This window comes from Oncorhynchus kisutch, linkage group LG15, assembly GCF_002021735.2.
Source record: "Oncorhynchus kisutch isolate 150728-3 linkage group LG15, Okis_V2, whole genome shotgun sequence".
Classification (NCBI taxonomy): domain Eukaryota; kingdom Metazoa; phylum Chordata; class Actinopteri; order Salmoniformes; family Salmonidae; genus Oncorhynchus; species Oncorhynchus kisutch.
In genome coordinates, this window is record NC_034188.2 from 20,165,893 (window position 1) to 20,192,467 (window position 26,575).

General features: G+C 41.5%; 1 protein-coding gene across 3 annotated transcripts in view; it reads right to left on the bottom strand.

Moving 5' to 3' along the window:
* uvssa (UV-stimulated scaffold protein A) overlaps positions 1-26,575 on the bottom strand; it is a 49,904-nt gene that overhangs the window by 10,564 nt on the left and 12,765 nt on the right. For 2 of the 3 annotated variants that reach the window (XM_020502144.2, XM_020502142.2), the window contains exon 7: positions 9,445-9,573. In XM_020502144.2, coding sequence (XP_020357733.1) covers positions 9,445-9,573 — 129 coding nt within the window. The remainder of the gene's footprint in view (positions 1-9,444; positions 9,574-26,575) is intronic. The other variant, XM_020502143.2, reaches the window with a different exon arrangement.

Below are 26,575 nucleotides of genomic sequence, written 5' to 3' on the forward strand. Positions count from 1 at the left end.
CCGTCCGTATTCTCCATGCCCCTGCATCACTAGAAATAAACGGAGACACTCTTCTCTCCCAGTCTTCCTCAAGTCCCCCGTCTTCCTCAAGTCCCCTACCCCCTCTCCTCCCTGCTGTCTCTGTGTTTGTTTGCAGACAGGTTACAGAGGAATTAGGACCTCATCAGCAGTTCCCCGGTTGCTGATTATCACTCAAATGGTATCCCCCACGGCCCTCAGGGTGTTCACAAGATTTACAGCGCCCCGAACGGCTAACTCGGCAGTAACGTGGGACGTCTTCACATTTTAATTCAAAGCCTTAATGGAATTTCCACTTGACCACATCCAATTTTTTTCCGCTTCCTTTTGACGTAGTGGTTTATTTGACCACTGTGCCATCTAATTGTCAGTGCATATAACAGCACTTGTTTAGTTAATTTTGTCATTGAGGTTAAGGGAGACAGAGAGGGAGATTTACATAATAGTTTCTCCAGGAGGAAACTTAGTTATTTTTCACCAGTAACTGTAATTGATACAATATGATTGACTAAGGTAGTGATTTTCAAACAGACAACTTAAAAGTTTACAAATGATCTGAAAAGACAACATGTATTAGTTGTAAAGGTATCTAAAGGCTGTTGTTAACCTTTAGATACATTTGCTCAACTACCCCCCCTTCCCCAGTTTGCACATAAGCACCTCTCTGTTCTGGCCAATCCACTCACCTAATACCCAAATCTTAGCCTATCCTTTATTCCTGAAAGAGGAGGAAATACAACTGTTGGAAGCAATAGGCTGTCCAACAGATGGAGCGATAAGTGTACTGTGGCCCTGATTCACAGGTTTGGGAGAGGTGTCTGTGTGCGGAGCTGATAAGGAACCCGAGACAGGCTAGTCAGAGAGAGTCCGGGTCACCAAGCGATATGGAGGGCTCTCACCTCTGAGCCAGCCAGCTGTATTTCCTCAACACAATCGCTTTCGGGAGATCTACTCAACAAGAGCTGAGAGGACTAGGTGGTAACCACCGGCCTAGGTATTAGGCTTCCAGCCATAATCACTACCAAATAAACCCCCCAAGTCTGATTACTCAGGCTGTGCACTTGACTATTTATTACATCCCACTTCTCAGACAACAGAGCATGAGTTGGATAAAACTAAACTGATGCTGGCCACCGTGTCCATGGACCCTGTCTACCTGTCTGTCTGTTAGAAGATGCTGCTGAGAACAAAGAAGGTGGTGTGCATGGTTCAGGACAGGAGGGGAGGTGATGGTCTCCTCCTCTCCTCTGCCTGGAGCCTCTACCTGCACATGCTCATCTATCACCCAGCCTGTACGTTTTGCTATCACTCTAACACTAATCAAAAGAGAAAACTGTCACCGGCGCTGACCTGTGGAACCTCCCAATTACGCTCTTCAGGAATGACAGGGGCACTTAACTCCCCAGGAGAGTAAATGACCACCATCAATCATGGCGGAATAACAATGAGCTGCCTTGGCCGCAAATTATTTTTGGGGTATAGAATCCGAGCAGGGGAATTTATGAAAAGTGAAAAGCAACCCAAGGCTTTTTTCTCTCCTCCTCCTCCCCTCTCTAAGGGAGGCTGTTCTGTTCTGCTCTGCCTGGGGGATGAAGCGAAGCCAGCATCGCCGCTAAACAGAATTTATGCCTTTTAATTTACTCAAAAAGGTAGTTAACCATTCCCTGCGCTACAACGCATAACAGAATGCCATTTAAATATAGGGGTCATTTTCATAAAATATTACCCATAATTCTCATGTCCTTGGTTTGTCTAGGGCACGCCACGAATGAGCCACTGTTTCATGCACACCTTTCCATTTATTCAGCTTAATTGCTTTCATGATTACCTTTATGTCAAGTAGTACAGGTAGATCAAAGCTTGCTTTTTATTTCTCTTATTGCCCCTCATTTTATTTTTCATTACCGCATGTGAGCGGTGTTGAATATGGCAGATTAGGGTCTAAACTGTCTTTGGATGAGGTCTAAATTACTCCCTGTTATCGCTTTCAACAGGGAGACGAGCCACAGTGGCACAGTAATGTACATGTTGCTCATAGAGCAGCCACAGTAATGTACCTGCTGCTAAGAGAGGAGCCACAGTAATGTACCTGCTGCTCAGAGAGGAGCCACAGTAATGTACCTGCTGCTAAGAGAGGAGCCACAGTAATGTACCTGCTGCTCAGAGAGGAGCCACAGTAATGTACCTGCTGCTCAGAGAGGAGCCACAGTAATGTACATGCTGCTCAGAGAGGAGCCACAGTAATGTACCTGCTGCTCAGAGAGGAGCCACAGTAATGTACCTGCTGCTCAGAGAGGAGCCACAGTAATGTACCTGCTGCTCAGAGAGGAGCCAGAGTAATGTACATGCTGCTCAGAGAGGAGCCACAGTGATGTACCTGCTGCTCAGAGAGGAGCCACAGTAATGTACCTGCTGCTCAGAGAGGAGCCACAGTAATGTACATGCTGCTCAGAAAGGAGCCACAGTAATGTACATGCTGCTCAGAGGAGCCACAGTAATGTACCTGCTGCTCAGAGAGGAGCCACAGTAATGTACCTGCTGCTCAGAGAGGAGCCAGAGTAATGTACATGCTGCTCAGAGAGGAGCCACAGTGATGTACCTGCTGCTCAGAGAGGAGCCACAGTAATGTACCTGCTGCTCAGAGAGGAGCCACAGTAATGTACCTGCTGCTCAGAGAGGAGCCACAGTAATGTACATGCTGCTCAGAGGAGCCACAGTAATGTACCTGCTGCTCAGAGGAGCCACAGTAATGTACCTGCTGCTCAGAGAGGAGCCACAGTAATGTACCTGCTGCTCAGAGAGGAGCCAGAGTAATGTACCTGCTGCTCAGAGGAGCCACAGTAATGTACCTGCTGCTCAGAGAGGAGCCAGAGTAATGTACCTGCTGCTCAGAGAGGAGCCACAGTAATGTACCTGCTGCTCAGAGAGGAGCCACAGTAATGTACCTGCTGCTCAGAGAGGAGCCACAGTAATGTACCTGCTGCTCAGAGAGGAGCCACAGTAATGTACATGCTGCTTAGAGAGGCCAGCTAGATGGTGGTGAATAAGTGTCTCATCCTTCGCCCTGCACTTAATACAACAGACACCTGCGCTTATGAGACACGAAGACCAATTTAATTGTCCCACAATATTACAACAATATCAGATTAAATAGTAATTAACTCATAATTACTGATATCCGAGAGAGAGAGAAAGAAAGCAAAAGAGCAGTATGATACTTGAAGAAATGAAGGATATTTTTCTCTATTTCATAGAATGTGATAATGGTTTCTAATATAATAATGGTTTTGGTAACACTTTAGTTTGTGTTGCGTTGTGGATTGCACTCTCTCTCCCTTTCCCTGTTTGGGGGGCAGAATCCGCTAAGTTAGAATAGAGTTGTTAAAGCGATAATTTCTATGGTAAACAGTAGGTTGGGGGATTTGGCTATCTCATACCTTACCATTGTGGTAACACTTGACAATCAGTGTCATGACACGTTATATGTCATAATATGCCATAACAGCTAACAACTTGTCAAAATATGTTCATGACACATATTGAAACCTGTTGACATATATTGCGTTATTTTATGGCTGGTTATGACACCTACGGAGGAGTGTAAAAACCAGAGTGAGTGTAAAAGAGTGTAAAAACCATGACAGTGTCATGAAGTGTATTATCTACAAGTTATTTAAATATGACAACAAAAGATTTAAGAAACACACTTTCAAACAAAAGGAAACTTCTTGACAGGAAAAAAAGTCATTTGAATAAATGTGGGTTTGACACTTATGTAGGTGTCATAACCAGCCATAATATGCAATATATGTCACAAAAGGTGTAAATATATGGGTCATGACCGTGGTAATACCATATTATTACAGGTTATGACAAGTTATGTCAGCTGTTATGACATGTTTACGACCGTGTTATAATGTGTCAAGTGTTAACACAATGGTAAGGTACGAGATAACCAAATCCCCCAACTTAATGTTTACCATAGAAATGGTCGCTTCAACAACTCTATTCTAATTTAGCAGATTCCCCCCTCAAACTCAGGGAAAAGGAGACAAAGTGCAATCCACAACGCAACACAAAAGTTCTACATTACTCCAGGCCCAGGTACAGTCTTTCATTCCCAGTAGCTAGCAATTGTGGAAAAGGAGATTGCTATTTTGTTTATACCAGTTGTCTTCTTTAATCCAAAGCAGTTATTTCTCCGTTGATAGATTAAAACCCCATGGAATAATATTACCAGCCCACTAGAAATTCCTGGTCGACAGACATTCTTTTAGTTTTAATTCTGCAGTGATAAAATCAGGAGTGCAATCTTGAGATGACAGCGTTGTAACTCTTATAAAGGGGTGTGCATGGGGAGGCGAAACATTTTGCTGACACAAGCCTATCTAAAACATGGGCTCTATCCCTTATCCCCACCGTAGCATTTAAAAACAGACATTTTTCCTATCCTGTACAACATATAAAGAAAATCACATTTTCTCTCTCTTACAAAATACTCCAGGACAGTTCCAAGATATTTTATTTTAAGTTAACTGTACGGATATCTTCCCCATGAATGGTCTACATAGCAAATACAGCAGCTTTAGGCTACAACTCGTGTTATTTGTTACTTATTTATTCCTTTGTATTTCAGAGACAATAATTGTATGTCATTCAATCAGGAAAATGTGTTCTTTTTTCATTAAAAAAAATCTAATTATACACATTTCCCTAATTAGGCTAATTAAAATTCTGCAAAGGTGTCCATGATACATTTTAGATACAGAAGCAGGCGCATTAAATAAGAATATGATCCATTCCTTCCCAGTGCTACTTGGCGTGCCATTCCTTTCCAGTGCTACTTGGCGTGTCATTCCTTCCCAGTGCTATTTGCTGTGTCATTCCTTCCCAGTGCGACTTAGCGTGCCATTCCTTCCCAATCTACTTGGGGTGCCATTCCTTCCCAATTCTACTTGGGGTGCCATTCCTTCCCAATTCTACTTGGGGTGCCATTCCTTCCCAGTGCTACTTGGGGTGCCATTCCTTCCCAATTCTACTTAGCGTGCCATTCCTTCCCAGTGCTACTTGGCTTGTCATTCCTTCCCAGTGCTACTTGGGGTGCCATTCCTTCCCAGTACTACTTGGCGTGTCATTCCTTCCCAGTGCTACTTGGCGTGCCTAGTGGTTAGAGCGTTGGACTAGTAACCGAAAGGTTGCAAGTTCGAATCCCCGAGCTGACAACCAACAAATCTGTCGTTCTGCCCCTGAACAGGCAGTTAACCCACTGTTCCTAGGCCGTCATTGGAAATAAGAATTTGTTCTTAACTGACGTGCCTGGTTAAATAAAGTTAAAATTTAAAATAAAATAAAAAAAAGTGCTATTTGCCGTGTCATTCCTTCCAGTGCTACTTGGCTTTGAAACATCCAGGGTGAACTATGGATTGGCCATGTCCAAACCTCTGTCCCTTCCCCCAGTGAAAGGTGTAGGTGAGGTTCTGGTTATATATCCACCACTTACTGGGAAAAACACCCTTCAGGGGGCTAAAGTGCTCCCTGTGCCCTCCAATATATTTTCTATGGTCTAATTAATTGTGTAAGCAATCTCAATGACTTTGTGCCCTGGGAAGCGCCCGCTCCAGTGTACTCCTTAAGTCTGTTATCCTTTAAAAAAAATATCTTAGGAGGCAACGTCAGACAACTCAACTCAACTTCATTTGTCTTTTGGCAAGTTTGATGGCTATGCATTTAAAAACCCATTCAATCTTATAAACCAAAAATGTTATGTACTCAGCTGTGATGGTCCTTCGTTCATCTGCTATTTATATGCTAATATCCACTCTCACTGGAAGGTAATTATTACAGCAAACCAATAACTCAGGTGTATGGGCTGCTGGAGCAAGGCGGCTGGGCCAGGGGAATGCCCGGCCAGGGGAATGGAATTAAGCGCTGCGAGTCGGTCGGTCGGAGGACACACTCAAGACTGCTGGAGGTGAAAAACTCTTTAAGTTGTCCTCCATTGTCTCTGCAGACAATGTAATGCCCCTCACTGCCAGGCTGTCCACAGACAGACACCATCTCCTCAGCATAAAGGAGTATATTACATTATGCATTACTGTGGAGGGAGAATGTGTTCTGTGAAGATTGTAAAGGCTTTAATGCAAGAATCATTTAAATGCATTTACTTTCTTTACATAAGAAAATGTAGCCTAACGCAAAATGTGCTTTGGTCTTGGAAAGCATTTCCAGTCACATAGTGATTGATGTTAATGAGTATTTCCACCATGCATATATAGTCTAGCTACTATTCGATTGGTTCTGTGGTCAAGAGCCATGTCCAAATACTGTGTGGTACTTTGTAGCAGCATTTGATAAAAAGAGTTTCTGTCATAAAGTAATGAAGTGAGAAAAGGCCTATTGGGTAAATAAGATTCAATGGGAGGGAGAGGATCTGACATGAAGACAAACAGAAGGGGGACTGAGGGATGCTTTGGGAGGTGGAGATAGGTACCAGCCAATAGTAATGGTCCATATTCCAGACCTACTACCGGACTGGGTGTCTGGGGGATACACTAATGAGGGCCCCTTAGGGGCCTCCCCTGGGACCTCATCCTGGAGGGGACCGCCAGGTCACCTGACAGATGAAGTTATATATGTCTACATCCTCCAAACGACACTGTCAGCTTCCCCAATGTCTTTATCCTGAACGTCTGGAACAGGCAGTGTGGGCCAACCAGCGACGTGACACGGGCGCAATCATAGGATGATGAGACTATTACTTAGCCCATCTGATGAATATATTTGAACTATGTCTAGATAAATGCATGCTGAAAGTGGTTCACATTAAATAGGCCCAGTCTCTGAACATCATAAAGATAATGACATTCGGGGATATAACAACAGTTATCCTGCTTACTGATCTCAAATGAGTGATCATGTGCTTGACTGAACCCTGTACAGATCAGTGGTCAGTGTGGATCAGGAGTGCAGAGGGTGAAGACAGACTAGGCCTGCCAAGCCTCTACGTTAGCTCCCAGACAGAGTGTGGAGTGGTGCTAACATTAATACCAGTCAGTCTGTAGATATTGTACACGCGGCCTGATCAGGTGAGGATGAAGCACAGAACAGGCAGGGGGAAAGACTCTCTCTGTTTATCTCCAGTTTCCCAATGTGAAAAACAGAGAGACATCAATTACTGCTCTTCCTCCTGGTCCTGATAAGATGCCTTATCTGGGTAAACAACGCAATATTCATCCCATGCTGCATGTTCAATGTGTGGGGAGGGGGTTGAAAAGGTGCCTGCTTTACAAATACTCCCTTCTTTACCATAAACCTCAGTGACCAATAATTAAAGGTGCTTAAATGAGATCCAGCCAGCTGCAGAGTGCTGGTGTCAGACACATCCACCTCTTCCATTTATCAAATGGGTGCCACTTTCAGCAGACAGAGAGAGAGAGAGGAGGTGTACTGACTGCTAGAGAAAGAGGGATACTGCTGGAGGAAGAGGTAAACTGCAGTACAGCAGGCACTCAGTCTGGATGTGGGTTAAGGTTTGGCCCTTTTATTTACAATAGGACTAGGACGGAGAAGTGGGTCCTACATGGAGTATGGATTGCTCAATCAAATATCAAATTGATGTCAAGAGTACATTTGAATTAAAACAGTTTTCATGGATACGTTTAAAGCAAGCATACTTTGCTTTCTGTTGTACTCACTGAAGCCCGATAGAGAATTAACGCAACATAGAATTAAAACGTAACATAAATTATCCAAATCCATGATTGGATCTCAAATGTTTCTGTGCATGTTATGCAACTGTGAGGAGGTACAATGTAGTGTAGTCCTGCAGGCCGAAGGCATAGAAATATACTAACTTCAAGGCTATTAAGGGTTGAGTTGTTTTGGTAATTACTTTGTTCCTTGACTTCACATCTATGTTTTTATGTCAGTGGAGTGAGAAGCAGCTAAACTACCATCTTTACCTTTTTGGATTTCTCAATTTTACTCCCAATCAGCACGGGTTTATTGAGTCGAAAAAGCAATCACATCCTTGTCAGAGCCCCGATAAAGCGAATACAGTAATGAAATGCTTTTAAGGGTAAAAAGGAAAAACTAATTATGATAAAGGACTTTAAGTTGTTGCTTTATCACACGGCATTGGAAATGTTGTCTGACAGTGATAAACCTTTACAGGTAGCAGTATGGCGCTCTGTCACTGTCACTTCCCCGCGTTCCCTCAAACGCAACGCTCTCTTGCTCTCCCTGCCCAGTTAAAAAGGGACATCAGGTGTCATAATGATGAGTCTCATAACTGCTAGGTATGCGTAGTATTCCAGAGAGGGGGAGAAATGGTTCTGTCTATTAATACCTGAAGCCCTGCCTCTCCATTCTCTCTCGCTGTGCTAATCTCAGCCTGATGCGTTCCATTTCAACACCGCTATCATACCTCGCACAAATGTCCAACTATTCATTTTTTAAATACAACTACTGTGGTTCTTCCATTTCCAGGCCCTGAAACAATTTAAAATAAAAGACATTACAGAAGTGCTGAACATGGAATTAGATTTGAGGGACTTTTGCCTTCAGGTATTAATGGTATTGAGGCCATGGACAACATGTCAATGATGCCGCTCACTTTTTGCAATGAGAAAATCAATAACAATAACATGTGGGATTTCACAGTTTTCAGAGAAGATCTGAACATAAATATGTAAAAGTGAAGAGGATAAATATGTCTCTATTAAAAACACAGCAATTGATGCATACTGCATTAGTGCAATCTATTTACTTGTATTTAAAAAATGATTTTACCTATGGATAATACAGACCACACACAGATATCTGCACACTGACGTTTGTTAAATGATCCTCACTATCGTACTGATAGTTGTCAACCCCTCGAGCCAGGCCGTTAACCCACTGTTCCCCGGGAGCCGAGACGTGGGTGGCGATTAAGCCACCTCTCTGATTCAGAAGGGTTGGGTTAAATGCAGAAGACACATTTCAGTTGAAGGCATTCAGTTGTACAACTGACTAGGTATCCCCCTTTCCCTACTCATATGGGGCGGCAGGTAGTCTAGTGGTTAGAGCGTTGCAAGATCGAATCCCCGAGCTGACAGGGTAATTTTTTTTGTCATTCTGCCCCTGAACAAGGTAGTTAACTCACTGTTCCTAGGCTGTCATTGAAAATAGGAATTTGTTCTTTACTGACTTGCCTAGTTAAATAAAATAAAAGTATGGCAAGTCTTCCTCTCCATGGGTAATATGTTGTGAAATAGTGCCCTCTGCTGGTAAAAATATATACTTGCAACCAGGCTGAGAAGTCACATGAACTGGACAATAAAAAGGAGGAATGCATGCAAAGAAAAATATGATCTGGATTTCTTGCAAATTATTATATTTCTCGACACCTTCCCTCTTGCTAAATAATGTTTTCATTGTACTCACCACTCTGCGATGCCTGGCCTTGTAGTCAATGTGCAGGTCTTCATGTTTCTGCAGAGCTCTCTCCAGCGACGACTTCAAGTCTATGGCACGTCTGAGGAGCGGTTCTGGCACACCCGCCTTGGTGAAAACCTTGGGAGATAGTAATCAACTTTTTGCCTGTCCTGGAACATGTATACAGGTCCTAAATAGTATCAACATTACTATCAAGCAGACCTGGAGCCTGTCCTGCAACATGTACACAAGTCCTAAATAGTATCAACATCACTATCAAGCAGACCTGGAGCCTGTCCTGCAACATGTACACAAGTCCTAAATAGTATCAACATTACTATCAAGCAGACCTGGAGCCTGTCCTGGAACATGTACACAGGTCCTAAATAGTATCAACATTACTATCAAGCAGACCTGGAGCCTGTCCTGGAACATGTACACAGGTCCTAAATAGTATCAACATTACTATCAATCTGTCCTGGAACATGTACACAGGTCTATCCATGTTTATCTATGTTTGATGATTGAGAGCATCTTGGCTGGCTGCATCACTGCTTGGTACGGCAACTTCAAGGCTAATGCAAGGCGCTACAGAGGGTGGTGAGTTCGGCCCAGTACATCACAGAGGCAGAGCTCCCTGCCATCCAGGACCTCTATACCAGGTGGTGTCAGAGAAAGGGTCAAAAAGTTGTCAAAGACTCCAACAACCCAAGTCATAGACTGTTCACTCTGCTACCGCACAGCAAGTAAGCAAGTCTAGAACCACACACTCACACTGATACCCCAACACACACACACACACACATGTGCACACATGCATACTGATGCCACAAACACACACACTTACATACATAGGCTAATGCTTCTGTCATTTATTTTTCCTGTTGCCTAGTCATTTTACCCCTACCTATATGTACATATCTACCTCAATTACCTCGTACCCCTGCACATCGACTAGATACTGATACTCCCTGTATATAGCCATGTTACTACCTGGTTCTCCCTGTATATAGCCATGTTACTACCTGGTACTCCCTGTATATAGCCATGTTACTACCTGGTTCTCCCTGTATATAACCATGTTACTACCTGGTTCTCCCTGTATATAGCCATGTTACTACCTGGAACTCCTTGTATATAGCCATGTTACTACCTGGTACTCATTGTATATAGCCATGTTACTACCTAGTACTTCCTGTATATAGCCATGTTACTACCTGGTACTCCTTGAATATAGCCATGTTACTACCTAGTACTCCTTGTATATAGCCATGTTACTACTTAGTACTCCTTGTATATAGCCATGTTACTACCTTAGAACTCCTTGTATATAGCCATGTTACTACCTAGTGCTCCCTGTATATAGCCATGTTACTACCTGGTACTCTTTGTTTATAGCCATGTTACTACCTGCTACTCCTTGTATATAGCCATGTTACTACCTAGTACTCTCTGTATATAGCCATGTTACTACCCGGTACTCCTTGTATATAGCCATGTTACTACCCGGTTCTCCCTGTATATAGCCATGTTACTACCCGGTACTCCTTGTATATAGCCATGTTACTACCCGGTTCTCCCTGTATATAGCCATGTTACTACCCGGTTCTCCCTGTATATAGCCATGTTACTACCCGGTACTCCTTGTATATAGCCATGTTACTACCTGGTACTCCCTGTATATAGCCATGTTACTACCTGGTACTCCCTGTATATAGCCATGTTACTACCCGGTACTCCTTGTATATAGCCATGTTACTACCTAGTACTCTCTGTATATAGCCATGTTACTACCTAGTACTCCTTGTATATAGCCATGTTACTACCTAGTACTCCTTGTATATAGCCATGTTACTACATGGTAATCCCTGTATATAGCCATGTTACTACCTGGTACTCCCTGTATATAGCCATGTTACTACCTAGTACTCCCTGTATATAGCCATGTTACTACCTAGTACTCCCTGTATATAGCCATGATACTACCTAGTACTCCCTGTATATAGCCATGTTACTACCTGGTACTCCTTGTATATAGCCATGTTACTACCTGGTACTCCTTGTATATAGCCATGTTACTACCTAGTACTCCCTGTATATAGCCATGTTACTACCCAGTACTCCTTGTATATAGCCATGTTACTACCCGTTTCACCTTGTATATAGCCATGTTACTACCCGGTTCTCCCTGTATATAGCCATGTTACTACCCGTTTCACCTTGTATATAGCCATGTTACTACCCGGGTCTCTCTGTATATAGCCATGTTACTACCTAGTACTTCCTGTATATAGCCATGTTACTACCTGGTACTCCCTGTATATAGCCATGTTACTACCTAGTACTCCTTGTTTATAGCCATGTTACTACCCGGTACTCCTTGTATATAGCCATGTTACTACCCGGTACTCCTTGTATATAGCCATGTTACTACCCGGTACTCCTTGTATATAGCCATGTTACTACCCGGTTCTCCCTGTATATAGCCATGCTACTACCCGGTACTCCTTGTATATAGCCATGTTACTACCCGGTTCTCCCTGTATATAGCAATGTTACTACCCGGTACTCCTTGTATATAGCCATGTTACTACCCGGTACTCCTTGTATATAGCCATGTTACTACCCGGTACTCCTTGTATATAGCCATGTTCCTACCTGGTACTCCTTGTATATAGCCATGTTACTACCTGGTACTCCCTGTGTATAGCCATGTTACTACCCAGTACTCCTTGTTTATAGCAATGTTACTACCCGGTACTCCTTGTATATAGCCATGTTACTACCCGGTACTCCTTGTATATAGCCATGTTCCTACCTGGTACTCCTTGTATATAGCCATGTTACTACCTGGTACTCCCTGTGTATAGCCATGTTACTACCTGGTACTCCTTGTTTATAGCAATGTTACTACCCGGTACTCCTTGTATATAGCCATGTTACTACCCGGTACTCCTTGTATATAGCCATGTTACTACCCGGTACTCCTTGTATATAGCCATGTTACTACCCGGTTCTCCCTGTATATAGCCATGTTACTACCCGGTACTCCTTGTATATAGCCATGTTACTACCCGGTACTCCTTGTATATAGCCATGTTCCTACCTGGTACTCCTTGTATATAGCCATGTTACTACCTGGTACTCCCAGTATATAGCCATGTTACTACCTGGTACTCCCTGTATATAGCCATGTTACTACCTGGTACGCCTTGTATATAGCCATGTTACTACTTAGTACTCCTTGTATATAGCCATGTTACTACCTAGTACTCCTTGTATATAGCCATGTTACTACCTAGTACTCCTTGTATATAGCCATGTTACTACCTAGTACTCCTTGTATATAGCCATGTTACTACCTAGTACTCCCTGTATATAGCCAAGTTATTACCCGGTACTCCTTGTATATAGCCGTGTTACTCCCTTGAACTCCCTGTATATAGCCATGTTACTACCTGGTACGCCTTGTATATAGCCATGTTACTACCTAGTACTTCCTGTATATAGCCATGTTACTACCTGGTACTCCTTGTATATAGCCATGTTACTACTTAGTACTCCTTGTATATAGCCATGTTACTACCTAGTACTCCTTGTATATAGCCATGCTACTACCTAGTACTCCTTGTATATAGCCATGTTACTACCTAGTACTCCCTGTATATAGCCAAGTTATTACCCGGTACTCCTTGTATATAGCCGTGTTACTTCCTTGAACTCCCTGTATATAGCCATGTTACTACCTGGTACTCCCTGTATATAGCCATGTTACTACCTAGTACTCCTTGTATATAGCCATGTTACTACCTGGTACTCCTTGTATATAGCCATGTTACTACCTGGTACTCCTTGTATATAGCCATGTTACTACCTGGTACTCCTTGTATATAGCCATGTTACTACCTAGTACTCCCTGTATATAGCCATGTTACTACCTGGTACTCCTTGTATATAGCCATGTTACTACCTAGTACTCCTTGTATATAGCCATGTTACTACCTAGTACTCGTTGTGTATAGCCATGTTACTACCTAGTACTCGTTGTATATAGCCATGTTACTACCTAGTATTCCTTGTATATTGCCATGTTACTACCTAGTACTCCTTGTATATAGCCATGTTACTACCTAGTACTCCCTGTATATAGCCATGTTACTACCTAGTACTCCTTGTATATAGCCATGTTACTACCCGGTACTCCTTGTATATAGCCATGTTACTACCTGGTACTCCTTGTATATAGCCATGTTACTACCTAGTACTCCCTGTATATAGCCATGTTACTACCTGGTACTCCTTGTATATAGCCATGTTACTACCTAGTACTCCTTGTATATAGCCATGTTACTACCTGGTACTCCTTGGATATAGCCATGTTACTACCTAGAACTCCTTGTATATAGCCATGTTCCTACCTGGTAATCCTTGTATATAACCATGTTAATACCTGGTACTCCCTGTATATAGCCATATTACTACCTGGTACTCATTGTATATAGCCATGTTACTACCTAGTTCTTCCTGTATATAGCCATGTTACTACCTGGTACTCCTTTTATATAGCCATGTTACTACCTAGTACTCGTTGTGTATAGCCATGTTACTACCTGGTACTCATTGTATATAGCAAAGTTACTACCTAGTTCTTCCGGTATATAGCCATGTTACTACCTGGTACTCCTTTTATATAGCCATGTTACTACCTAGTACTCGTTGTGTATAGCCATGTTCCTACCTGGTACTCCTTGTATATAGCCATGTTACTACCTGGTACTCCCAGTATATAGCCATGTTACTACCTGGTACTCCCTGTATATAGCCATGTTACTACCTGGTACGCCTTGTATATAGCCATGTTACTACCTAGTACTTCCTGTATATAGCCATGTTACTACCTGGTACTCCTTGTATATAGCCATGTTACTACTTAGTACTCCTTGTATATAGCCATGTTACTACCTAGTACTCCTTGTATATAGCCATGTTACTACCTAGTACTCCTTGTATATAGCCATGTTACTACCTAGTACTCCCTGTATATAGCCAAGTTATTACCCGGTACTCCTTGTATATAGCCGTGTTACTCCCTTGAACTCCCTGTATATAGCCATGTTACTACCTGGTACGCCTTGTATATAGCCATGTTACTACCTAGTACTTCCTGTATATAGCCATGTTACTACCTGGTGCTCCTTGTATATAGCCATGTTACTACTTAGTACTCCTTGTATATAGCCATGTTACTACCTAGTACTCCTTGTATATAGCCATGCTACTACCTAGTACTCCTTGTATATAGCCATGTTACTACCTAGTACTCCCTGTATATAGCCAAGTTATTACCCGGTACTCCTTGTATATAGCCGTGTTACTTCCTTGAACTCCCTGTATATAGCCATGTTACTACCTGGTACTCCCTGTATATAGCCATGTTACTACCTAGTACTCCTTGTATATAGCCATGTTACTACCTGGTACTCCTTGTATATAGCCATGTTACTACCTGGTACTCCTTGTATATAGCCATGTTACTACCTGGTACTCCTTGTATATAGCCATGTTACTACCTAGTACTCCCTGTATATAGCCATGTTACTACCTGGTACTCCTTGTATATAGCCATGTTACTACCTAGTACTCCCTGTATATAGCCATGTTACTACCTGGTACTCCTTGGATATAGCCATGTTACTACCTAGAACTCCTTGTATATAGCCATGTTCCTACCTGGTAATCCTTGTATATAACCATGTTAATACCTGGTACTCCCTGTATATAGCCATATTACTACCTGGTACTCATTGTATATAGCCATGTTACTACCTAGTTCTTCCTGTATATAGCCATGTTACTACCTGGTACTCCTTTTATATAGCCATGTTACTACCTAGTACTCGTTGTGTATAGCCATGTTACTACCTGGTACTCATTGTATATAGCAAAGTTACTACCTAGTTCTTCCGGTATATAGCCATGTTACTACCTGGTACTCCTTTTATATAGCCATGTTACTACCTAGTACTCGTTGTGTATAGCCATGTTACTACCTAGTACTCGTTGTATATAGCCATGTTACTACCTAGTTCTTCCTGTATATAGCCATGTTACTACCTGGTACTCCTTTTATATAGCCATGTTACTACCTAGTACTCGTTGTGTATAGCCATGTTACTACCTGGTACTCATTGTATATAGCAAAGTTACTACCTAGTTCTTCCTGTATATAGCCATGTTACTACCTGGTACTCCTTTTATATAGCCATGTTACTACCTAGTACTCGTTGTGTATAGCCATGTTACTACCTGGTACTCATTGTATATAGCAAAGTTACTACCTAGTTCTTCCGGTATATAGCCATGTTACTACCTGGTACTCCTTTTATATAGCCATGTTACTACCTAGTACTCGTTGTGTATAGCCATGTTACTACCTAGTACTCGTTGTATATAGCCATGTTACTACCTAGTACTCCTTGTATATAGCCATGTTACTACCTGGTACTCCTTGTATATAGCCATGTTACTACCTGGTACTCATTGTATATAGCAAAGTTACTACCTAGTTCTTCCTGTATATAGCCATGTTACTACCTGGTACTCCTTTTATATAGCCATGTTACTACCTAGTACTCGTTGTGTATAGCCATGTTACTACCTAGTACTCGTTGTATATAGCCATGTTACTACCTAGTATTCCTTGTATATTGCCATGTTACTACCGAGTACTCCTTGTATATAGCCATGTTACTACCTGGTACTCCTTGTATATAGCCATGTTACTACCTGGTACTCCTTGTATATAGCCATGTTACTACCTGGTACTCGTTGTGTATAGCCATGTTACTACCTGGTACTCATTGTATATAGCAAAGTTACTACCTAGTTCTTCCTGTATATAGCCATGTTACTACCTGGTACTCCTTTTATATAGCCATGTTACTACCTAGTACTCGTTGTGTATAGCCATGTTACTACCTAGTACTCGTTGTATATAGCCATGTTACTACCTAGTATTCCTTGTATATAGCCATGTTACTACCCGGTACTCCTTGTATATAGCCATGTTCCTACCTGGTACTCCTTGTATATAGCCATGTTACTACCTGGTACTCCTTGTTTATAGCAATGTTACTACCCGGTACTCCTTGTATATAGCCATGTTACTACCCGGTACTCCTTGTATATAGCCATGTTACTACCCGGTACTCCTTGTATATAGCCATGTTACTACCCGGTTCTCCCTGTATATAGCCATGTTACTACCCGGTACTCCTTGTATATAGCCATGTTACTACCCGGTACTCCTTGTATATAGCCATGTTCCTACCTGGTACTCCTTGTATATAGCCATGTTACTACCTGGTACTCCCAGTATATAGCCATGTTACTACCTAGTACTCCTTGTTATAGCCATGTTACTACCTGGTACTCCTTGTATATAGCCATGTTACTACCAGGTACTCCTTGTATATAGCCATGTTACTACCTGGTACTCCTTGTATATAGCCATGTTACTACCTAGTACTCCCTGTATATAGCCATGTTACTACCTGGTACTCCTTGTATATAGCCATGTTACTACCTAGTACTCCTTGTATATAGCCATGTTACTACCTGGTACTCCTTGGATATAGCCATGTTACTACCTAGAACTCCTTGTATATAGCCATGTTCCTACCTGGTAATCCTTGTATATAACCATGTTAATACCTGGTACTCCCTGTATATAGCCATGTTACTACCTGGTACTCATTGTATATAGCAAAGTTACTACCTAGTTCTTCCGGTATATAGCCATGTTACTACCTGGTACTCCTTTTATATAGCCATGTTACTACCTAGTACTCGTTGTGTATAGCCATGTTACTACCTAGTACTCGTTGTATATAGCCATGTTACTACCTAGTATTCCTTGTATATTGCCATGTTACTACCGAGTACTCCTTGTATATAGCCATGTTACTACCTGGTACTCCTTGTATATAGCCATGTTACTACCTGGTACTCCTTGTATATAGCCATGTTACTACCTGGTACTCGTTGTGTATAGCCATGTTACTACCTGGTACTCATTGTATATAGCAAAGTTACTACCTAGTTCTTCCTGTATATAGCCATGTTACTACCTGGTACTCCTTTTATATAGCCATGTTACTACCTAGTACTCGTTGTGTATAGCCATGTTACTACCTAGTACTCGTTGTATATAGCCATGTTACTACCTAGTATTCCTTGTATATAGCCATGTTACTACCCGGTACTCCTTGTATATAGCCATGTTCCTACCTGGTACTCCTTGTATATAGCCATGTTACTACCTGGTACTCCTTGTTTATAGCAATGTTACTACCCGTACTCCTTGTATATAGCCATGTTACTACCCGGTACTCCTTGTATATAGCCATGTTACTACCCGGTACTCCTTGTATATAGCCATGTTACTACCCGTTCTCCCTGTATATAGCCATGTTACTACCCGGTACTCCTTGTATATAGCCATGTTACTACCCGGTACTCCTTGTATATAGCCATGTTCCTACCTGGTACTCCTTGTATATAGCCATGTTACTACCTGGTACTCCCAGTATATAGCCATGTTACTACCTGGTACTCCCTGTATATAGCCATGTTACTACCTGGTACGCCTTGTATATAGCCATGTTACTACCTAGTACTTCCTGTATATAGCCATGTTACTACCTGGTACTCCTTGTATATAGCCATGTTACTACTTAGTACTCCTTGTATATAGCCATGTTACTACCTAGTACTCCTTGTATATAGCCATGTTACTACCTAGTACTCCTTGTATATAGCCATGTTACTACCTAGTACTCCCTGTATATAGCCAAGTTATTACCCGGTACTCCTTGTATATAGCCGTGTTACTTCCTTGAACTCCCTGTATATAGCCATGTTACTACCTGGTACTCCCTGTATATAGCCATGTTACTACCTAGTACTCCTTGTATATAGCCATGTTACTACCTGGTACTCGTTGTGTATAGCCATGTTACTACCTAGTACTCGTTGTATATAGCCATGTTACCACCTAGTATTCCTTGTATATTGCCATGTTACTACCTAGTACTCCTTGTATATAGCCATGTTACTACCTAGTACTCCCTGTATATAGCCATGTTACTACCTAGTACTCCTTGTTTATAGCCATGTTACTACCTGGTACTCCTTGTATATAGCCATGTTACTACCCGGTACTCCTTGTATATAGCCATGTTACTACCTGGTACTCCTTGTATATAGCCATGTTACTACCTAGTACTCCCTGTATATAGCCATGTTACTACCTGGTACTCCTTGGATATAGCCATGTTACTACCTAGAACTCCTTGTATATAGCCATGTTCCTACCTGGTAATCCTTGTATATAACCATGTTAATACCTGGTACTCCCTGTATATAGCCATATTACTACCTGGTACTCATTGTATATAGCCATGTTACTACCTAGTTCTTCCTGTATATAGCCATGTTACTACCTGGTACTCCTTTTATATAGCCATGTTACTACCTAGTACTCGTTGTGTATAGCCATGTTACTACCTGGTACTCATTGTATATAGCAAAGTTACTACCTAGTTCTTCCGGTATATAGCCATGTTACTACCTGGTACTCCTTTTATATAGCCATGTTACTACCTAGTACTCGTTGTGTATAGCCATGTTACTACCTAGTACTCGTTGTATATAGCCATGTTACTACCTGGTACTCCTTGGATATAGCCATGTTACTACCTAGTACTCCCTGTATATAGCCATGTTACTACCTGGTACTCCTTGTATATAGCCATGTTACTACCTAGTACTCCTTGTATATAGCCATGTTACTACCTGGTACTCCTTGGATATAGCCATGTTACTACCTAGAACTCCTTGTATATAGCCATGTTCCTACCTGGTAATCCTTGTATATAACCATGTTAATACCTGGTACTCCCTGTATATAGCCATGTTACTACCTGGTACTCATTGTATATAGCAAAGTTACTACCTAGTTCTTCCGGTATATAGCCATGTTACTACCTGGTACTCCTTTTATATAGCCATGTTACTACCTAGTACTCGTTGTGTATAGCCATGTTACTACCTAGTACTCGTTGTATATAGCCATGTTACTACCTAGTATTCCTTGTATATTGCCATGTTACTACCGAGTACTCCTTGTATATAGCCATGTTACTACCTGGTACTCCTTGTATATAGCCATGTTACTACCTGGTACTCCTTGTATATAGCCATGTTACTACCTGGTACTCGTTGTGTATAGCCATGTTACTACCTGGTACTCATTGTATATAGCAAAGTTACTACCTAGTTCTTCCTGTATATAGCCATGTTACTACCTGGTACTCCTTTTATATAGCCATGTTACTACCTAGTACTCGTTGTGTATAGCCATGTTACTACCTAGTACTCGTTGTATATAGCCATGTTACTACCTAGTATTCCTTGTATATAGCCATGTTACTACCCGGTACTCCTTGTATATAGCCATGTTCCTACCTGGTACTCCTTGTATATAGCCATGTTACTACCTGGTACTCCTTGTTTATAGCAATGTTACTACCCGGTACTCCTTGTATATAGCCATGTTACTACCCGGTACTCCTTGTATATAGCCATGTTACTACCCGGTACTCCTTGTATATAGCCATGTTACTACCCGGTTCTCCCTGTATATAGCCATGTTACTACCCGGTACTCCTTGTATATAGCCATGTTACTACCCGGTACTCCTTGTATATAGCCATGTTCCTACCTGGTACTCCTTGTATATAGCCATGTTACTACCTGGTACTCCCAGTATATAGCCATGTTACTACCTGGTACTCCCTGTATATAGCCATGTTACTACCTGGTACGCCTTGTATATAGCCATGTTACTACCTAGTACTTCCTGTATATAGCCATGTTACTACCTGGTACTACTCCGTGTTATATAGCCATGTTACTACTTAGTACTCCTTGTATATAGCCATGTTACTACCTAGTACTCCTTGTATATAGCCATGTTACTACCTAGTACTCCTTGTATATAGCCATGTTACTACTACCTGGTACTCCTGTATATAGCCATGTTACTACCTGGTACTCCTTGTATATAGCAAAGTTACTACCTAGTTCTTCCTGTATATAGCCATGTTACTACCTGGTACTCCTTTTATATAGCCATGTTACTACCTAGTACTCGTTGTGTATAGCCATGTTACTACCTAGTACTCGTTGTATATAGCCATGTTACTACCTAGTATTCCTTGTATATAGCCATGTTACTACCCTTGTACTCCTTGTATATAGCCATGTTACTACCTGGTACTCCTTGTATATAGCCATGTTACTACCTGGTACTCCTGTTATAGCCATGTTACTACCCGGTACTCCTTGTATATAGCCATGTTACTACCCGGTACTCCTTGTATATAGCCATGTTACTACCTGGTACGCCTTGTATATAGCCATGTTACTACCTGGTACTCCCTGTATATAGCCATGTTACTACCTGGTACTCCTTGTATATAGCCATGTTACTACCTAGTACTCCTTGTATATAGCCATGTTCCTACCTGGTACTCCTTGTATATAGCCATGTTACTACCTGGTACTCCCAGTATATAGCCATGTTACTACCTAGTACTCCTTGTATATAGCCATGTTACTACCTGGTACTCCTTGTATATAGCCATGTTACTACCAGTACTCCTTGTATATAGCCATGTTACTACCTGGTACTCCTTGTATATAGCCATGTTACTACCTAGTACTCCCTGTATATAGCCATGTTACTACCTGGTACTCCTTGTATATAGCCATGTTACTACCTAGTACTCCTTGTATATAGCCATGTTACTACCTGGTACTCCTTGTATATAGCCATGTTACTACCTAGGTACTCCTTGTATATAGCCATGTTACTACCTGGTACTCCTTGTATATAGCCATGTTACTACCTGGTACTCGTTGTATATAGCCATGTTACTACCTGGTACTCCTTGTATATAGCAAAGTTACTACCTAGTTCTTCCGGTATATAGCCATGTTACTACCTGGTACTCCTTTTATATAGCCATGTTACTACCTAGTACTCGTTGTGTATAGCCATGTTACTACCTAGTACTCGTGTATATAGCCATGTTACTACCTAGTATTCCTTGTATATTGCCATGTTACTACCGAGTACTCCTTGTATATAGCCATGTTACTACCTGGTACTCCTTGTATATAGCCATGTTACTACCTGGTACTCCTTGTATATAGCCATGTTACTACCTGGTACTCGTTGTGTATAGCCATGTTACTACCTGGTACTCATTGTATATAGCAAAGTTACTACCTAGTTCTTCCTGTATATAGCCATGTTACTACCTGGTACTCCTTTATATAGCCATGTTACTACCTAGTACTCGTTGTGTATAGCCATGTTACTACCTAGTACTCGTTGTATATAGCCATGTTACTACCTAGTATTCCTTGTATATAGCCATGTTACTACCCGGTACTCCTTGTATATAGCCATGTTCCTACCTGGTACTCCTTGTATATAGCCATGTTACTACCTGGTACTCCTTGTTTATAGCAATGTTACTACCCGGTACTCCTTGTATATAGCCATGTTACTACCCGGTACTCCTTGTATATAGCCATGTTACTACCCGGTACTCCTTGTATATAGCCATGTTACTACCCGGTTCTCCCTGTATATAGCCATGTTACTACCCGGTACTCCTTGTATATAGCCATGTTACTACCCGGTACTCCTTGTATATAGCCATGTTCCTACCTGGTACTCCTTGTATATAGCCATGTTACTACCTGGTACTCCCAGTATATAGCCATGTTACTACCTGGTACTCCCTGTATATAGCCATGTTACTACCTGGTACAACTTGTATATAGCCATGTTACTACCTAGTACTTCCTGTATATAGCCATGTTACTACCTGGTACTCCTTGTATATAGCCATGTTACTACTTAGTACTCCTTGTATATAGCCATGTTACTACCTAGTACTCCTTGTATATAGCCATGTTACTACCTAGTACTCCTTGTATATAGCCATGTTACTACCTAGTACTCCCTGTATATAGCCAAGTTATTACCCGGTACTCCTTGTATATAGCCGTGTTACTCCCTTGAACTCCCTGTATATAGCCATGTTACTACCTGGTACGCCTTGTATATAGACATGTTACTACCTAGTACTTCCTGTATATAGCCATGTTACTACCTGGTACTCCTTGTATATAGCCATGTTACTACTTAGTACTCCTTGTATATAGCCATGTTACTACCTAGTACTCCTTGTATATAGCCATGCTACTACCTAGTACTCCTTGTATATATCCATGTTACTACCTAGTACTCCCTGTATATAGCCAAGTTATTACCCGGTACTCCTTGTATATAGCCGTGTTACTTCCTTGAACTCCCTGTATATAGCCATGTTACTACCTGGTACTCCCTGTATATAGCCATGTTACTACCTAGTACTCCTTGTATATAGCCATGTTACTACCTGGTACTCGTTGTGTATAGCCATGTTACTACCTAGTACTCGTTGTATATAGCCATGTTACCACCTAGTATTCCTTGTATATTGCCATGTTACTACCTAGTACTCCTTGTATATAGCCATGTTACTACCTAGTACTCCCTGTATATAGCCATGTTACTACCTAGTACTCCTTGTTTATAGCCATGTTACTACCTGGTACTCCTTGTATATAGCCATGTTACTACCCGGTACTCCTTGTATATAGCCATGTTACTACCTGGTACTCCTTGTATATAGCCATGTTACTACCTAGTACTCCCTGTATATAGCCATGTTACTACCTGGTACTCCTTGGATATAGCCATGTTACTACCTAGAACTCCTTGTATATAGCCATGTTCCTACCTGGTAATCCTTGTATATAACCATGTTAATACCTGGTACTCCCTGTATATAGCCATATTACTACCTGGTACTCATTGTATATAGCCATGTTACTACCTAGTTCTTCCTGTATATAGCCATGTTACTACCTGGTACTCCTTTTATATAGCCATGTTACTACCTAGTACTCGTTGTGTATAGCCATGTTACTACCTGGTACTCATTGTATATAGCAAAGTTACTACCTAGTTCTTCCGGTATATAGCCATGTTACTACCTGGTACTCCTTTTATATAGCCATGTTACTACCTAGTACTCGTTGTGTATAGCCATGTTACTACCTAGTACTCGTTGTATATAGCCATGTTACTACCTGGTACTCCTTGGATATAGCCATGTTACTACCTAGTACTCCCTGTATATAGCCATGTTACTACCTGGTACTCCTTGTATATAGCCATGTTACTACCTAGTACTCCTTGTATATAGCCATGTTACTACCTGGTACTCCTTGGATATAGCCATGTTACTACCTAGAACTCCTTGTATATAGCCATGTTCCTACCTGGTAATCCTTGTATATAACCATGTTAATACCTGGTACTCCCTGTATATAGCCATGTTACTACCTGGTACTCATTGTATATAGCAAAGTTACTACCTAGTTCTTCCGGTATATAGCCATGTTACTACCTGGTACTCCTTTATATAGCCATGTTACTACCTAGTACTCGTTGTGTATAGCCATGTTACTACCTAGTACTCGTTGTATATAGCCATGTTACTACCTAGTATTCCTTGTATATTGCCATGTTACTACCGAGTACTCCTTGTATATAGCCATGTTACTACCTGGTACTCCTTGTATATAGCCATGTTACTACCTGGTACTCCTTGTATATAGCCATGTTACTACCTGGTACTCGTTGTGTATAGCCATGTTACTACCTGGTACTCATTGTATATAGCAAAGTTACTACCTAGTTCTTCCTGTATATAGCCATGTTACTACCTGGTACTCCTTTTATATAGCCATGTTACTACCTAGTACTCGTTGTGTATAGCCATGTTACTACCTAGTACTCGTTGTATATAGCCATGTTACTACCTAGTATTCCTTGTATATAGCCATGTTACTACCCGGTACTCCTTGTATATAGCCATGTTCCTACCTGGTACTCCTTGTATATAGCCATGTTACTACCTGGTACTCCTTGTTTATAGCAATGTTACTACCCGGTACTCCTTGTATATAGCCATGTTACTACCCGGTACTCCTTGTATATAGCCATGTTACTACCCGGTACTCCTTGTATATAGCCATGTTACTACCCGGTTCTCCCTGTATATAGCCATGTTACTACCCGGTACTCCTTGTATATAGCCATGTTACTACCCGGTACTCCTTGTATATAGCCATGTTCCTACCTGGTACTCCTTGTATATAGCCATGTTACTACCTGGTACTCCCAGTATATAGCCATGTTACTACCTGGTACTCCCTGTATATAGCCATGTTACTACCTGGTACGCCTTGTATATAGCCATGTTACTACCTAGTACTTCCTGTATATAGCCATGTTACTACCTGGTACTCCTTGTATATAGCCATGTTACTACTTAGTACTCCTTGTATATAGCCATGTTACTACCTAGTACTCCTTGTATATAGCCATGTTACTACCTAGTACTCCTTGTATATAGCCATGTTACTACCTAGTACTCCCTGTATATAGCCAAGTTATTACCCGGTACTCCTTGTATATAGCCGTGTTACTCCCTTGAACTCCCTGTATATAGCCATGTTACTACCTGGTACGCCTTGTATATAGACATGTTACTACCTAGTACTTCCTGTATATAGCCATGTTACTACCCGGTACTCCTTGTATATAGCCGTGTTACTCCCTTGAACTCCCTGTATATAGCCATGTTACTACCTGGTACGCCTTGTATATAACCATGTTAATACCTGGTACTCCCTGTATATAGCCATGTTACTACCTGGTACTCATTGTATATAGCAAAGTTACTACCTAGTTCTTCCGGTATATAGCCATGTTACTACCTGGTACTCCTTTTATATAGCCATGTTACTACCTAGTACTCGTTGTGTATAGCCATGTTACTACCTAGTACTCGTTGTATATAGCCATGTTACTACCTAGTATTCCTTGTATATTGCCATGTTACTACCGAGTACTCCTTGTATATAGCCATGTTACTACCTGGTACTCCTTGTATATAGCCATGTTACTACCTGGTACTCCTTGTATATAGCCATGTTACTACCTGGTACTCGTTGTGTATAGCCATGTTACTACCTGGTACTCATTGTATATAGCAAAGTTACTACCTAGTTCTTCCTGTATATAGCCATGTTACTACCTGGTACTCCTTTTATATAGCCATGTTACTACCTAGTACTCGTTGTGTATAGCCATGTTACTACCTAGTACTCGTTGTATATAGCCATGTTACTACCTAGTATTCCTTGTATATAGCCATGTTACTACCCGGTACTCCTTGTATATAGCCATGTTCCTACCTGGTACTCCTTGTATATAGCCATGTTACTACCTGGTACTCCTTGTTTATAGCAATGTTACTACCCGGTACTCCTTGTATATAGCCATGTTACTACCCGGTACTCCTTGTATATAGCCATGTTACTACCCGGTACTCCTTGTATATAGCCATGTTACTACCCGGTTCTCCCTGTATATAGCCATGTTACTACCCGGTACTCCTTGTATATAGCCATGTTACTACCCGGTACTCCTTGTATATAGCCATGTTCCTACCTGGTACTCCTTGTATATAGCCATGTTACTACCTGGTACTCCCAGTATATAGCCATGTTACTACCTGGTACTCCCTGTATATAGCCATGTTACTACCTGGTACGCCTTGTATATAGCCATGTTACTACCTAGTACTTCCTGTATATAGCCATGTTACTACCTGGTACTCCTTGTATATAGCCATGTTACTACTTAGTACTCCTTGTATATAGCCATGTTACTACCTAGTACTCCTTGTATATAGCCATGTTACTACCTAGTACTCCTTGTATATAGCCATGTTACTACCTAGTACTCCCTGTATATAGCCAAGTTATTACCCGGTACTCCTTGTATATAGCCGTGTTACTCCCTTGAACTCCCTGTATATAGCCATGTTACTACCTGGTACGCCTTGTATATAGACATGTTACTACCTAGTACTTCCTGTATATA